We start from the raw sequence: 15,640 nt of genomic DNA on the forward strand, positions 1-15,640 counted from the left end.
ACTGCCCGCACTTTGTCTCGTGGCCTGAAATGCCTTAGATAATCAAGAAGTCTTAAATTTTAAGACAGTCATTTCTCCCTGTGTTTCAAAAAAACTTCTCTGGGAGACTCTATCAGATGCAGCCCACTGGGAAGACAATAGATTAGGTATCTGAGGAACCAGAAGCACCATCAGACAGGCAAATAGGCTAGCTGAGATAAGGGCACTTTTGGACTACTCTTGTTTTTGACTGCCAATGTTCCCAAGTCCCAGGCTTGCTGGTAGTCAGTCAATAAGTCGTTGTGAAGAAAAGAGTGATTCCACGAACCCACATGGACCACCTTCTTGGGAGGTGTTGTGCTAGAAGTCACGGAACCTCAGAGGTGAGTGAGAAAGCCACGGTCCTGCCTGATGGATGCCCAAGAGCCTTGGGTCTGCACACACATGTGAAATGTGGGTTTTAGCAGGTACCTTTCATACACCATCAATAGTCTTCCCTATGTGGGTAAAACCCTAGGGGCTGAGGTCTCCCATTGGTGCCTTCAGGGCTTTTTGCTCATTCCACACAAATGGTCAGTCAGAGACCACAGCAGGGATGGGAACTATAGGGTGGACAAGGCATTTGCCCTGAAGGTAGTCCACACCATGTGTATCTATCTGCATTTTTCCTGTTGGTTCCTATTGTCTTGCTCCTGCTCCAAAACAAGAATTTCCCAGGGAATCACTGGAAGCTTGCTAGGAAGAACAACTGGAACCTCAAGTGTCATGACCCCAGTGCCAGGGGATGGAAATCATATCACTGAATGTGCATATGGGTGAAACTTCCCTGCTTTTAAGTAACTGTTGACAAGTGACCTTCCCTGGATCTCATGTAAGTGGTTCATTTTTAAAGGGAGAGAACTGTACTATTAGCAGATCACAGCATTTCTTTCCAGTCCTGATACCCTGTGTCTCCTTGATGTAGAAGTTCATGGGCAGCTCTACATGTCTTTCTAGAGAACTGTGATTCTCATAAGATGTCCTAGCTAGTGGCACCTTCAGTTTGCTTGTCTTACTGCCTCCCGTGTCTAGAAAGAAAACTGAATGTCTGAATGCAGTACCCTGCTCAGACAAGGTTCCTAATAAATGTTTATTTAATGAAACCCTCCAAGGCTCTGATTTATATAGTGCCTTGGCAGTCAAAAGCAGTAGTAGTCCAAGACCCATGTCAGAGAGAAAAAGAGGAGGAGTATTTATACTAGGTAAGAGATGGCTCAGGCAAGGAGAAAAAGAAGAAGACTTGTCTTGGGAAACCAGTGGGGCAGAACTGGATGAGCAGGGAAACATGGAGGAGGAAGAACTCAGCAGGTAAGATGGTGTGGTAAAGCAGGAGTCAGACTTTGGGTGGAGAGAACCAAGAAATAAGGCTGGGTCAAGATGAATTTGGGGTCGGACATGGTGGCTCACACCTGTAATCCCAGCTCTTTGGGAGGCCAAGGCAGGTGAATCACCTGAGGTCGGGAGTTCGAGACCAGCTTGGCCAACATGATGATAACCCTGTCTCTACTAAAAATACAAAAATTAGCCGGGCGTGGTAGCGGGTGCCTGTAATCCCAGCTACTCGGGAGGCTGAGGCAGGAGAATCACTTGAACCCGAGAGGCGGAGGTTGCAGTGAGTCAAGATCACATCACTGCACTCCAGCCTGGGTGACAGAGCAAGTCTCTGTCTAAAAAAAAAAAAAAAAAAAAAAAGATTAATTTGAAAGCCTTGCAGACAACTGGAAGCAAAGAAGGGTTTGTAGCAGAGGATTGACGTGATGTAAGCTGAGTCAAAAAGCAAATCTGGCAGCAATGTGCAGAACAGAGTGAAAGAGAAGGTCCGAGAGTCTTGGAGAGTTTACAATGGGGAATAAAAGCTGGACAAAGCTGGAGACAGTGCAAACTCAGGCAACAGGTTTGTAACAAGCACGTATGAAGGCCTGGACACTGTTCTAGAAGTGGAATACAGTTCTGAAAGAGAGAGACACAGATCCCTGTCCTTTGGGAATTCACCTTCTAGAAGGAGAGGAAACAGATGGAAGAATTTGACTTTTCGTGAATTAATGCCTCATTTTACTCTGTAAGAGGTGTGAGGAAATTTACAAACATACATCCACTCAGAATAATAAAAATAAATGATTTTACCTATTGCCTTTGACAACATCCTTTCATTAGATAAAATGGTGAGTTCCCTATGGCTGACCTTACAAAGTCACTCAGAGGTAGCTTATGGCCTGGCACCAAAGCATGGCTAGACAAAGGTAGTTGCAAAAAGAACACAAGTGACTAGTTCCCAGTGTGTAGCTCCGTGAAGGTTGTGACAGTTGATTCAGATACTGAGTAATGGCGGCAAATGGGCTGGAGTCTCCACTGGGCTCATGGAGAGATGGTTTGTTTGGCATCATGCCTGGTCCTTTGAGAGGAGGGCTGTGCTCTAGAATGTGCTGCAGTCCATCCCCCACCCTCCACATTCATGTCACCTGTGTTGCCCTTGAAGACACTAGAGTTTGGGTCTGCCAAGAGAGGATTGAGGGTCCACCAGGAATTCTCAGTAGATTTTTCACAACAGAGGCTTTTGAGAGCAATTAATCTTAGAGAGTTTGAGGTGGGGTAATTTTTGGCAAACAAGGAAGCCAGGAATTTGCCTTCAACTGACCACTGAGATATGCTTTGATCATGAATAGAGCAGAGGGTAGGGTTAAGGCCCATTATAAAAATTAACATATAAGCCAGAAGATTAAAAAAATACAGGGACGTATCTTGAGATACAGGGACACGACATTATTAGGGACTATGCCTAGAACTTTGTGACTGGATATAGTTAGGCTGGGATGGGAAGGGATATGGTAGGAAAGTAAAGGGAAAAGGGAAGTACAAAACACCAAGATTTTGAAGCTGGATGATGGGGTAATGATGTATAAGAAGGTTAGGGCTCAGATCACTTGCGGTCAGGAGTTCCAGACTAGCCTGACCAACATGGTGAAACCCCATCTTCCCTACTAAAACTACAAAAATTAACTGGGCATGGTGGTGCGTACCTATAATCCTAGTTACTTGGGAACTGAGGCAAGAGAATCGCTGGAACCTGGCAGGAAGAAGTTGCAGTGAGCTGAGATTGTGTCACCACTGCACTCCAGCCTGGGCAACAGAGCAAGCAAGACTGTCATAAATAAATAAATAAATAAATAAATATAAAAATAAAAAAGGACAGGGGGAGAAGGTCAGGAGGAGGTTGACAGATCGGGTTTTAGACGTAACTATTGAGTAATGGTGAAATATCTGCATAGTGGAGTTCACTAGGCAGTCAGTGCTTCAGACACGGAGAGGACAGAGGCAAGAAGGGAATAGGTGGAGGTGCCTTCACAGAGGTAAGAGCTTAAGAGAGGAAAATAATGAGTTCTCAAAAGGAGAATAAAGCAGAGAGGGCAGATGCTTTAGGCTGGAGAGATGCTCATGATTTGGGGGCTGACGGAGGAATAAGAACAGCTGTAGAGGAATACAAACAATGAGAGAAGCCTGCCACAACCATCATTGGAGAACAGATACAAGAAGGAGGAATGGCCAAATGGCTCCAACGCCACAGAATGAGATCAAGAACAAACACAGACAGGGAAGAGGTACAGATCAGGCAGTAGTAAGGTCATGTGTCAGCTCTCAGAGACAGGTTTTGGTGCGATCAGGCAGAAGTCGGGAGATAAGGAAAGGGGGAAAAAATGCATTTCTCCAGGAGCTGGGGTGTGAAAGAGGGATGGGCCAGGTTTGCTGGAGAGAATAAGAGGGAGTGCAAGCTTGGCACCCAGCCCTCAGATCCAGGGTGGCTGGGTCTGTTTCCCTGCTGGGCCAGTAGCCCGCATGCTAAAAGGTAGGGTTTAGCAGGATCTGGACATGCTAGTGAGAACTTCTGCAAGGCCAGGGCCTGCCTCCCCTCCCTGTGGCAGCCTAGGGTTAGGGCTATAGCTGTACTAGGGGATCTGGGAGTCCTTCGTGACACTGTGGAACCCTGAATGTGTTCAGACCCCCAGGTTGCCAGGACACCTGGGCTCTGCTGTGTCCCCAGAGGTTTTTGCCCTGACTCAGGCTGAGGACTTTGGGTGTGGGACTCGCGTTTTCTTATGCAGAGGTTGGTGGGGCGTTGAATGAAGTTGTTAGTAGGCTCCATGTAGCACAGGCACATAGGCCTAGTGCAACAAATGGCCAGAGCCCCTGCTTGGTGCCAGGCCAGCGTGGGATGCTGAGCAGGCAGAGATCGCTCTGCAAATAACAATGGCGCGACCCAAGAAAATGACCCTCAGAGGGCAGTGGAGACCCAGGCATTTGAGACGGCCTGACAAATGCATAGACCCTGAGGGCCATGTGCATGTATGTGTATGTTTGGGGGTGAGGGGAGGGTATTACTGGCCGAGGGGACATGTAAACAACCTCTGTGCAAGTTCTAGGACCTTCCTATATTCCTCTACCACTATTTGAAGGCTTCTGTTCAACCTACCCACGTGGCCCATTAGAATGTTCCACTGAACAGGAAAACCAATGTGCATTCAGGAGAGAATCTCAAAGGACCTTTCCAGTTGTGGCATTCAGAGGTCCATAAAGCTTAATCCTTTAAAAGGAATCATTCTAAATAGCCCAGGAGTGAACATAAATGAATGAAAAGTCCATGAATGTGGGGACGAAATCCCGTAATAGGTAGCAAAATGGCATGATAAAGAACATGGGCTCTGGAGACAGACCACCTAGGCCCCGATTCCAGCTCTCTCACATATGAGCTGGGTGCCCTAGGGCAGGCTGCTTAACCGCCCCAGGCCTCAGTTTCTCCATCTGTAAAATGGGGATAATTAGACTTAGCTCTCAGGCTTGTCGTGAAGATGAATGGCTTAATATTTGTAAAGTGCTTAGAACAATATCTGACACATAGCACATGTTTTCTAGGTGTTAAAAAATATTCTTACCCTGCTGGGTTTTTAAGTGATGCTCTTGTCGGGGATCTTTATGACATACTTTTGAGGAAGATGAGAAACCAGGCTTCTTAACTCTGTTAAACATTTTAGACACACAAACAGTCCTCACTTTGCGTGGCAGTATGGGACTGTAAAAATGACCATGCAAGCTAAAAGTGTGCAAAACAATCCTAAAAATCAAGAGAAAAATTACAACTGTTCCATGTCCTTTAAAATTTGTTGTCAAAGCATTAGAAACTCTTACCATAGGTTATAAGTGTGTAGAGAAACAAACAAACAAAAATAGTAAAACAAATATTTTAGGACACAGTAATTTGAAACATTAGAAACAATGCAACATTTTAAGAGTTTTCTTTCTTTGTGAAAATAAACTTACTAAGAGGTTTTTAAAAAGTGCTTGCCTTCTTCTCTTTGCATAACTTACGATACTGACGGAACATCTTTTCTATGCCAGTGAATTGCCATAGTCCTTTATAAATTTGCAGCAGCTTGCAACGTCTTATCTCTTTGCTTTCAGTGTTGTGAAATACCTCTGAAAGTTCCTATAATGTGAAGTTTTTTGCTGGGATCACTTCCTGTGGGACATCTTCATCCTTTTTGTCACAACCACTTTCCTCATTTATGCTTTGAACAATGGTTTCAGGTTTCATCAATATAAATCGAAACTTCAAGGGTCGCGACTGTCAGAAAGTCACATAGAGCTTACTCAGAATGATGTCAAATTCCACTCTAGAAATTTAAAACCTCAGCCTGTTAAAAATAGCTTGTCATCAACAAAGGAACCAGCTGATAACAGACACAAGGCTGACTTTTTAGTTTCAACTTATGTATATTAAAAAAACAACCACAAAACTGCTCAACGTAAGCAGACTGTGCTTTCAGGAGAGAATCTCAAAGGACCTTTCCAATGCATTTTCAGTGCCCTGCACCCAAGCATTAATGATTCTTTAAATGGTAGAATAACATAAAATGATGAAGCAACTAGATAAATTCAACTATGTTGTAAAAATTTTGTGGTTGACGGAAATCAGTCTTTGGACTTTAAGATCTCATATAGATCAGAGGAGAAATATAATGACATACTCCTTAAGAATCTGATGAAAGTCATGGCCTTTCTCCACTAGAATGTGCACATGAGCCGATACAATATTTTATGCAGTGTTTCAGTGAATACACAGAGCCCTCGATATCCAATTAGAAGCCCTGGCTATGAATCTAGAATTTTATTACAGGTGAAACCCAGCCCAAGTCTGATTGAGAGCCATTGCAAGTCTCAGAAACTATAGGCCCTATCTAGGTAAAGGCAAATCTTGGAGTATGTCATCTGCCACTGAAAATGCATTTAATGATGACTCACTCTTTCCTCACTATACAACTTTCTTCAACCTACACCTCTTCAGCTACAGACTACCTACCATCCCTGAAACTCTGTTCTGAGAGTAAAGGGATTACAAAACCTGGCTGAAAAGACAGATTCAATGGCATGTTGAAAAACACAGCAGAACCAGCACATCAGACTGTAAATGGATTGTGTTGCACAGGATGTTAGCTGCTCTTCGAAAGAGGTTCCTGAGTGGCACCTGAGCCTATTGCTGGTGGCATCCTATTCTGCCTGTTCTCTCTTTCTTCCTCCTTCCCCATTCCTTTCTTTCTCTTCTCCCTTATTCTTCCTCTGCAATTCTTTTTTTCCACACTACCACTGGCCGGTCCCTAGGGACACTGTTTAATCTGGCCCATGGTACAAGAGATTTTAAATCTTCATTGAAGTCGCTAGAGATGGCCTGAGTGAGTCACTTTGAATTCAGTAGACAAACTGATGGAAGGCTCTGAGAAGACCTCAACGATGCCCAAGAAATGTGTTCTTACTGTAGAAACTTACTATTTTGATCAAAAAAGTCATTTTGGTCAAGAAGGAGAGTTAGGGGATTGCTTTTTTTGTTTTTAAATTGATTTGGCTTCAAGGGAAGAAGATTGCCTAAACAAAACCTGCTGATGAAGTCACAAAATGACTCCACCTCTGGAATGAGCTTTATTTTCCTATAATTTGGCAAGAAATTTGGCTTTCAATTGGGAATGCACGTCACTCTACCCACTCAAGGGCAAGATGATAAGGTTCTATCAGACCAAGTGTCTAAAGGAAACTGAGACTCTACCAAGGTCAGAAATGCTGCAATTCAAGCCAAAAGATCTTTCTTGGGCTTCCTTGTTTTGACTTGTAACCATAAATTAGTCTTGCCTAAATGTCTGATCACCTTATAAAACAGTAAGTGAATCTGTACTGTACAGCACCCTCTGAAGCAACAGGAGCTATAGATGAACCTTTTAGGGGATTCTGTAATTTTTCTGTCCCTTTGATTTCCACAGCACTCTAAATTGCCCCCTCTGAGGTCAAGGAACACAAGATGGTTTTGGAAATGCTAAACCCGATGCATTATAACATCACCAGCATCGTGCCTGAAGCCATGCCTGCTGCCACCATGCCAATCCTGCTCCTCACTGGCCTTTTTCTCTTGGTGTGGAATTATGAGGGCACATCCTCAATACCAGGTAAGTCAGTCATTTATTTCTGTATCTAAGGAGATTATTTACTTGGGATTTTGGTCCATGATGGTAAAGAAAATTTTGCAAAAGGACAAAAAGCAAACCTGGAAAGATCTCTGAAGACTATGGCTGTGTTAGCAAATGAGGACTTGGGAGAAAATTTTCAGACCAATTATCTGCACATTTTAAATGAAAGCACTTAAAAAATATCTTAGATAAACCCTTGCACTCTGCACTGTGCTTTTGTAAAGTAGACTTGGCACAAGTACCCTTTAAAACAAGCTCAAGATGGGGTGGAGTAAAGTAAAATTCCAGGGTTTTCTGGTTAACTTTTAAAAAATAGATTGCAATTTTGCTCTGAAGGTGAAAATGTCTCTGGAACACCTTCTTCACTGCTTTTCTTCTCCCTTTCACTTTGCTTCCTCCATGCCCCCTCTTTGTCTTGTGTTTATTCCTTCTCTTTATTCCACTCATTATTTTCTCTTTTTCTTGGGAATGTGGTGATAGTGGTCCCCGTTTTTCTCCCACTGTCTGGATCCTATTCGACCCTTATGGGGGCCTGGTAGTCGGAGAAAAATGGGGACCACTCCAGTGCTCTCGGAACATCACACCCCAAGAGAATCTTCAACAAGATCTGTGGGTCAATCAAAAGTGGAGAATAATATAATTATCCAGATAATCCCAATAGAAAACCCCACCCTTCCACCCTTAAAGCTGCAATGATCAGATATCAGATTAATTCAGAATGACCTGAAATTTCAGACTACTTCTTTAGTTTTCAGTGAAAATGCTTCATTGCAGACACATCTGTTCCCAATTCCATAGGATATCCAATGAGACTTTAAGAGCATAGTTACACACTGGTAAGTGTGGTGGGCCTTGTCTCAGTGAGATCAGAAGTGGGAGCATGGGGCTGGCACAAAATGCTCTGTGTCTGGATTCTTTTTAACATTCCAGATAATTGCCTATCTCTCTGCCTGATTCAGCCTGATATTTTAGATTACTTTAATGCCCAGTTTAAAGGAACATTTAGTTAATTTTGTTCTCTGCTCCCTGACAGGGTCAACTCTAGAGAAGGGAGGCTCAGAGCTAAGGGACAACTGTTTCATGGTCTTTAACTTGAACTCTCTTCCCCAGTGTGGCCCTTCCTCACTGGATTTCTCCTCTCCCAAGGGGGCTTCTATGTCAGGGTCAGTGAATGGTTGGGGTGGGGTGAGTAAATGTTGGGGGTGGAAAGCCTTTTTTTCCTCTTCTTCCCTTCATAAGCCCAGGTGCTAAATTCCAATTTGTCTGTATTAGCAGACAATCAGGCCAGGAGAGTCCAGCACTGCCCAAGCTTTTAAGTCTATGTAAGAACACCCAGCAAGTAGGAGCTTGTTAACATTTCTGTTCCTGGACCCTGCTCCTGACTTTTTGACTCAGACTCTTCAGGCCTAGAAACATGCATTTTTAAAAAGTCCCCCCAGATGCTTATGTTAATCAGCACTGGTGGAATTTCCTTGGACCCTTGACCAAGGAGGTCAGCCTGTTAGGACAAGCCTGAGAACCAGCAGCCCTGAAGCTCTGGATCAGTGAGAGAGTAGGCAGCACCTCACTCTGTCCACCATTTCTGGGCCAGGGCCATCATGCTGCATCCACTGACAGTCAGATCGAGTAGCACAGTGATTCTCAGCACTGTCTGAGGTAGGAGCTCAGCTACTTTGGGGTTGCTATTTTTAAAAAAATCTCCCTTCCTGATTTTTTATGATCAGCCAAGGTTGAGAGCCACAAATGTGAGCCTAACTCCTTCATTTGACAGAAGGGGAAACTGAGACCCAGGGAGTTGATCTGCCTTGCCCAGGCAAAACGCTATGACAAGCATGAGAAACCAAGGAGTTCAAACTCGTCACTTTACAAGTGAAGGGTTAAAGCCCAGAGAAGGGAAATGGCTTGTCAGCTCCCCAGCTGGACAGAAAGTGGGAATGTAGGGGGACCACCAGGAAGTCCTAAAGCCCAGGTTGATGATCATTTTGCTAGACAGGTAGTTTCTAGTTTCACACTTTCCCTTTGAAAGCAGAAGGTCTAGTTAGAATCCACTAGTAGCACAGACTGTGAGATCCTATGGTTTCTGGCTGGGGGAGGGAAGATAAGAAAATTGGCCTTGTTTGGGGTGGTTTTTGCTGATCAATACTCCTGAGCTCCTGCCAGCTCCCTTTAATCAGTGGCTCTCTAGGTTCTTGGTTTTAGAGGTTTAGGGGAAGCACAGAGTCGGGAAAGCTCAGGACCAGTGAAAGCTGGAGGGACTTATAATGATTTAAAGCCCTTAAGTGAGTTATAATTTACAAAGCAGTTTCATGCCCATTTTCTCTGGTGAAGTTGGTGTGTTTGTGTCTGTTTTGTAGATGGCAAAACTGAGACTCAAAGAGTCACACAACTAGTAAGTGATGAAACTGGGGCTCATATCTAAGCTTCTAGCCGTATTTACTGCTAAATAAACAGGCTGCCCTGTTTTCCTGCTTAGGGGCAGGAGGATGTGTGAAAAGATTAAAGAGATGTGGTTTCTGCCCCGAGGGGATTATATAAAAGTAGTAAAGACAGTCAGGGGCACACACATAGGTGGTTGACTTAGTGCCAGGTAGGGGCTATGAAAGTCCTGAGGAAAGGGTCATTCCTGCGGAGGAGGGGGAGTGGCCGGGGGGAGGCAGGGGTGGGGTTGGAAGCTTCAGTTCTGAAAAATTGCTCCCAGACCACTGATCTGGGTCAGGACTCACAGTCACCTGGCACTGGCTGCTCTCCCTTCCCCCAGGACATATAACCATCCCCAGCTCTAAACAAGGGTCCTCTCCCTCCAGATGCCATGCTCTGCCCTGGGTACCACATCCCAGAGCAGAGAACTAGGGGGAAAAAAAAGCATGGCAACTGACATTCCTCTTTTTCTTGTTAAGATACTATTTCACAGAAAACTGCACAGTGCAGTGATAAATTTGCCATCACAATGCAGCCTGACAAAGCAGATGTTACCCTTGTTCCAGAAGCTCCTCGTGTGCCTTTGCAATCACTCTCTCTCCCTCACTCCGGAGCAAAACACTGTCTTTGATTTTGTGACAGTCACTCCCTTGCTTTTTTTTTTTTTTTTATCATTTTACCACATAATTTCACATCCCAGAGAATACAGGTTAATTTTGCCTTGTTTTGAACATTTTAGCAGTCAATTCATACATTATGTATTCTTCTATCTTGCTTCTTTTACTCAATAGCATGTTTCTAAGATCCATCCACATCGTGGCATGCAGGTGTAGTTCATTTTCATTGCCATAGGGTATTGAGTTATATAAATACCTCATAGTTTAATTGCCAGTTCCACTGTTTAGGGACACTTGAGGTGTCTTTAGTTTGGGGCTATTGTGAACAGGGCTGTTCTGAATGTATATGTGCACACAGGTTTCTCTATGGTGTACATCTGTAAGGCGTGGAAAGCAACAGCTTGTTGATTAGGACAGCTGGGGAGAGGTCCCAGCTGTGGGCTCCAAGGAGGCTGTCCCTGTACAAAAATACAGCAAAGTATTCACTGCTCCTTTTAGGGTGTGAAAGAGGCTCCCACAATCACTGCATGCCTAGATAAGCATTCCCAAATCTGAGAAGCAACGATCAGCTTAATGTGGATACAACCAGAATATTTCCCTAATATTTTGCCAAAGTTTCTACCTTCCTCCAGCATTCTTCTCTCCAGCTGGAGGGTGGGTGGAAGGCCTAAGATATACACGTAAATGAGAAGGTCACACTGTGTTAACATTCTTTTATTTTGTAATTATTTTTCACATACTCTCCTCTCTTGCCCCTAGACTCTGATGGGGACCATTATACTTATAACATCTCCAGTCCCTAATTTGGAGCTAGTGTCTATACCAGTAGTATCTATACCAGTAATTGTTTGTTGGATGAATTAAGCTGATATACAATTGATCGCTAAGGACTCAAAACTCTGGTTCTCTTCTGGTTAGAACACTCAGGTTCTTAATCTAAGCACAAGGTTCAATCTCCCTTTTTCAGTAGATACGTCTCTCCTACATTTGAATGGCAGGTCCCAAATATTAAGATTTTTACATGGCGGGCTGGGTGTGGTGGCACAAACCTGTAATCCCAGCTTCTCGGTAGGCTGAGGCAGAAGAATCGCTTGAACCTGGGAGGCGGAGGCTGCAGTGAGCCGAGATCATGCCCCTGCACTCCAGCCTGGGCAACAGAGCAAGACTCTGTCTCAAAAAAAAGGATGGCATTTAAAACTTCATCCTTTATATTAGATACACATGCCTAATTAATTTTTAAAATTTATTCAGGAAACATTTGTTGAGCATCTACAATGTGCCAAGCTATAAATATCCAGTGAGGTATTATATTATGCATATATTAGTTGATCAAAGGTTAATATATCTAATGACAGTTTAAGGAAATACATATTCAATCAAATCTGCTGTGGAAATCTTTTAAAGAGCTTAATGAAATTATTTTAATACAAAGTCAGTCATCTACTGTATAATATAGTGTTACTAAAATAATCACAAGATTAATAACCTTAGACCATATTTTGGTTCTATAGGTATTAGCAAAGTTCTTTTATTTAAAGGGAAAAAAGAGCTGACAGTATTGCTCATATTAACTCAGCTATTGCAAAGTAAAAGACTAAACACTGTTTGCTGTGTTTGGGACTAAACATCCAATTCAGATGATTCAAGCAAAAGCTTACACTATGTATATTATTACACAACTTTTGCCCATAAGGTGAGAATGCTGTCTCACGAAGTTAGGCATGTTTTGGCTTCAGAATGATTTCACTGACAGAATGGAATTAAAGGAGAAAGATTTAGAAAAACTGCTACTTGTCAACTCCTGAAAACATTCTAAAACTTTTTAATCTAACTTTTTACTACCACCAGTAAAATCAAGCTACCAAGGTTGTTCTCTGATATAAGCGGCATCAAATTCCCCAGTTGTTCCCTGGATGCATGCTCTTTACAATTCTGCCATCCTCTGCATAAGCAAGGTTGTAAGCAGCCACTACTCTCAGCTAAAACCAGATCATGGGACTCAAACTCCAGTCTAGAGGCTCAAAGACCCATTGCTGGACTCCTCAACTCTTAGCTTTATTTTGCCTAATGAGATTTAGCTTAAGAGCCTTTTCTTAAACGGAGTCTTTTTTGAGGGGAATAAAAGAAATAAATGTTCTTGGACTGGACATTCTCCTTGTAGATCTTATTTCTTTCAGTTGATCTGAAAGAAAGATTTCCTACAAAACTACAGACCAGTTTTAACCCACCCATTCTGTCAACTGGGGCACTCAAACCAAAAGTTTCCAGAAAAAACTAGGCGCCAAACAGATTTGCCGGCTTGTCACTCATCAGCATTCCCATGTTTGCTACCAAATGCACCAATTGACTTGTATTAGAAACTCACTGATACCAGTTAACCTGGGAAGAAATTAGCACACACACCCCAGTTCATTCAGACTGAAATGATTGAGACCAAATAAAACTAGTGTGGCATGGATACCGAACTCCTTTTTACTCATGGAGGGATGAAGAGCCTCATGTTAGGCGTGAGGCTTTTGTTTTGTTTTGTTTCAAATCACTTTATTTGTGATTCACAGATATACATCACATGTAAAGCACACTTAGCTATAAAAGAACACAAACAAGAGTAACACAAAGCAGTTGCAATTTTTGGTGTGGCTAAGATGTTGCTTATGCTCTGACGCCTGTCCTAGGTCCTGGCTACTGCATGGGAATTGGACCCCTCATCTCCCACGGCAGATTCCTGTGGATGGGGATCGGCAGTGCCTGCAACTACTACAACCGGGCATATGGAGAATTCATGCGAGTCTGGATCTCTGGAGAGGAAACACTCATTATCAGCAAGTGAGTCTGTTCATAATCGAAGACATACTTTTTAAATCGAGGCTGGAGTTTTTTCCACTTAAGACAACTTTATTTTGAATCTTGACATCTTTGTTTCTAACGCTATATTTTTCACTGAAATGAAGTGAGCAATCCCCAGAAATCTAACATTGCAAACAGAATAATTGGGTTTTGCTTGAATTAATCCAGCAGTACATAAATAAATAACTCTGGAAAGTTGGGAAATTATTTATAATCTCTGTGAGCAGTGAATGTGGAAACTTAGAAGCCAGATAATTTGATTTTGACAAAACATACTTTTAGGGAGAGGTGTTCTTTTCTGCTTTCCCAAGTTTTTTGGTCTTAACCACAAATAAACATTAAAAAGAACCAACCCAAACAAACAAAGGAAAAACCCATGAAAAACAAAAATAAAACCCGAGACACCACTGCACTATAGTCTGGGTGACAGAGCAAGACCCTGTCTTTTAAAAAATAAAACAAACCTGAGGCAGAGGTATCTGATTAGCAATTTGCTAATTTATTCTCCTGCCAAGCAACTGAGCACCTCTAAAAGAGCAGATGGTAAGCCGACCTTGGCTGAATCCGATTAAAGTAAAGAAAAAAGAAAATAAAAGAACAAGACAGTAGAAAAAGAAGTAATTCACATGCTGCTCTCCCATTTATGACTTTATGCCAGTATCCCGGTGGAGTGATCTTACATAAATCAGGAACAATATTACCCATTTAAAAAAATAGTATCCTCCTTCTCTGCATTATTATATTTTGTGGATAACTAGCAGATTGAATTAGCTGTATGGTTAACTAAATAGGAATTGACTATAAAGAACTAGTTTGGTGAAATACTTGTTTTCTTGTTTAGTGATCTTAGAAAATGGAGAATTTCAAAGACAGTGTATTTCCCTAGACTTTCAGCCAGCTTTAGTAGACTTTTAGCAAAGCTATCTGCAAACATTGTCTCATTAACGCATTTTTATATTCGTAATCCCTGATAGAGCTTTACCCACAAACTAAAGCTGACCAGGGTGTTTTACCAATTTGTTAGAATTATTCACTCAGATACAAAGACTATAGCTCAAAAGTAAGTGAAGCTTTTCTAGAAACTACATAATTTTTTCAGGTCAAGATTACATACATCATCTCATAAAATACCACGGTATCCTCAAAGCCCAAATATTTGAAGCAGATATTGAAAGAAGGCAGCAGGGGAGAAATCGGTGTTATTTTAATACTTCCAAATATTTCAAACTATCCAAAAAGAATTTTTCTGGCCTGGGATTTTTGTTTGTTTGTTCCATTCAGTTTTGTGTTGTATAGCACTTTTAAGAGTAGCTGAGGCAGACCTCACACAACTAAACAGAAATGGCTTCAGGTGGAAACATCATTTCACTGGGTTCATTGTGAAGTACTCTAATGCAGTAGTTTTCAAAGTGTGGTCCTTCAACCAGCAGCATCAACAAGCCTGGGAACTTGTTAGCAATGCACGTTCTTGGGCCCCACCCTGATCTACTAAATGAGACAGTCTGGGGTAGGACCTGCAATCCGTGTTTTTAACAAAGTCTGCAGGTAATTCTGCTGCACACTTGAGTTTGAGAACCACTGCTCTAAGAACTAGATCAGAATTACTTTTTTATTTTTATTCTACTGGCCTATTAGGCTCTAGTCAGCCAAATTTAAGTGACTATGATACATTCTTGATGTGTTTTCATTTTAAAAATCAGTACTTGGGTCACTTTTACAACTGGCTATGGTCTCACAAATATCTTGGAAGCACTGGTGTTTGGGTTTGGGGGTAGGGACATTTGCTGCTGCTCTTTCATTTCCCCGCACAGCCACCTGCCTTCCAGCTCTCCCCAGCCCAGGGTCTGCCTTCCCCATCACCTCTTGCCCTCAGCAGACAAGTGAAGTGACCCCCAGGATATTTATCTAGAAGGATATCTACCTGCTGCCCAGGATCTAGCACAGTACCGTGCCTCTCACTCTAGCTGTACCTTAGAGTCACCCAGGGAGATTTTCAAAGCCCATCACTGCCCAGGCCACACCCCTACTTTTAGATCAGAACCTCTGGGGGTAGGACCCAGGCATCAGTGGTGTTTAATACTCCCCTGGGATTTTGAGAACATTCCATCTAGAGAGGGGGTGGAGGAGGAAGCTCCTAGGGCAGGAGGGCCTCTCCCCGGGGTTACCGGAAACAGAGATGCAGGATTGGTTTTGTCTTATGCTAAGGTGGTGGAGGTATAAGACTAGAACTGGAGTAAA

General features: G+C 42.7%; 1 protein-coding gene across 7 annotated transcripts in view; it reads left to right on the plus strand.

The window, feature by feature from the left end:
- Nucleotides 1-15,640, plus strand: part of LOC100589061 (aromatase) — a 128,215-nt gene that overhangs the window by 85,793 nt on the left and 26,782 nt on the right. For 5 of the 7 annotated variants that reach the window (XM_003266925.4, XM_030814093.1, XM_030814094.1 and 2 more), the window contains 2 exons: nt 7,317-7,499; nt 13,231-13,381. In XM_003266925.4, coding sequence (XP_003266973.1) covers nt 7,355-7,499; nt 13,231-13,381 — 296 coding nt within the window. In that variant the 5' untranslated portion in view covers nt 7,317-7,354. Of the gene's footprint in view, nt 1-6,350; nt 6,518-7,021; nt 7,216-7,316; nt 7,500-13,230; nt 13,382-15,640 lie in introns of those variants that run through there. The other 2 variants (XM_030814096.1, XM_030814098.1) reach the window with 2 other exon arrangements.

Source organism: Nomascus leucogenys, chromosome 6, assembly GCF_006542625.1.
Source record: "Nomascus leucogenys isolate Asia chromosome 6, Asia_NLE_v1, whole genome shotgun sequence".
In the NCBI taxonomy this organism is placed as follows: domain Eukaryota; kingdom Metazoa; phylum Chordata; class Mammalia; order Primates; family Hylobatidae; genus Nomascus; species Nomascus leucogenys.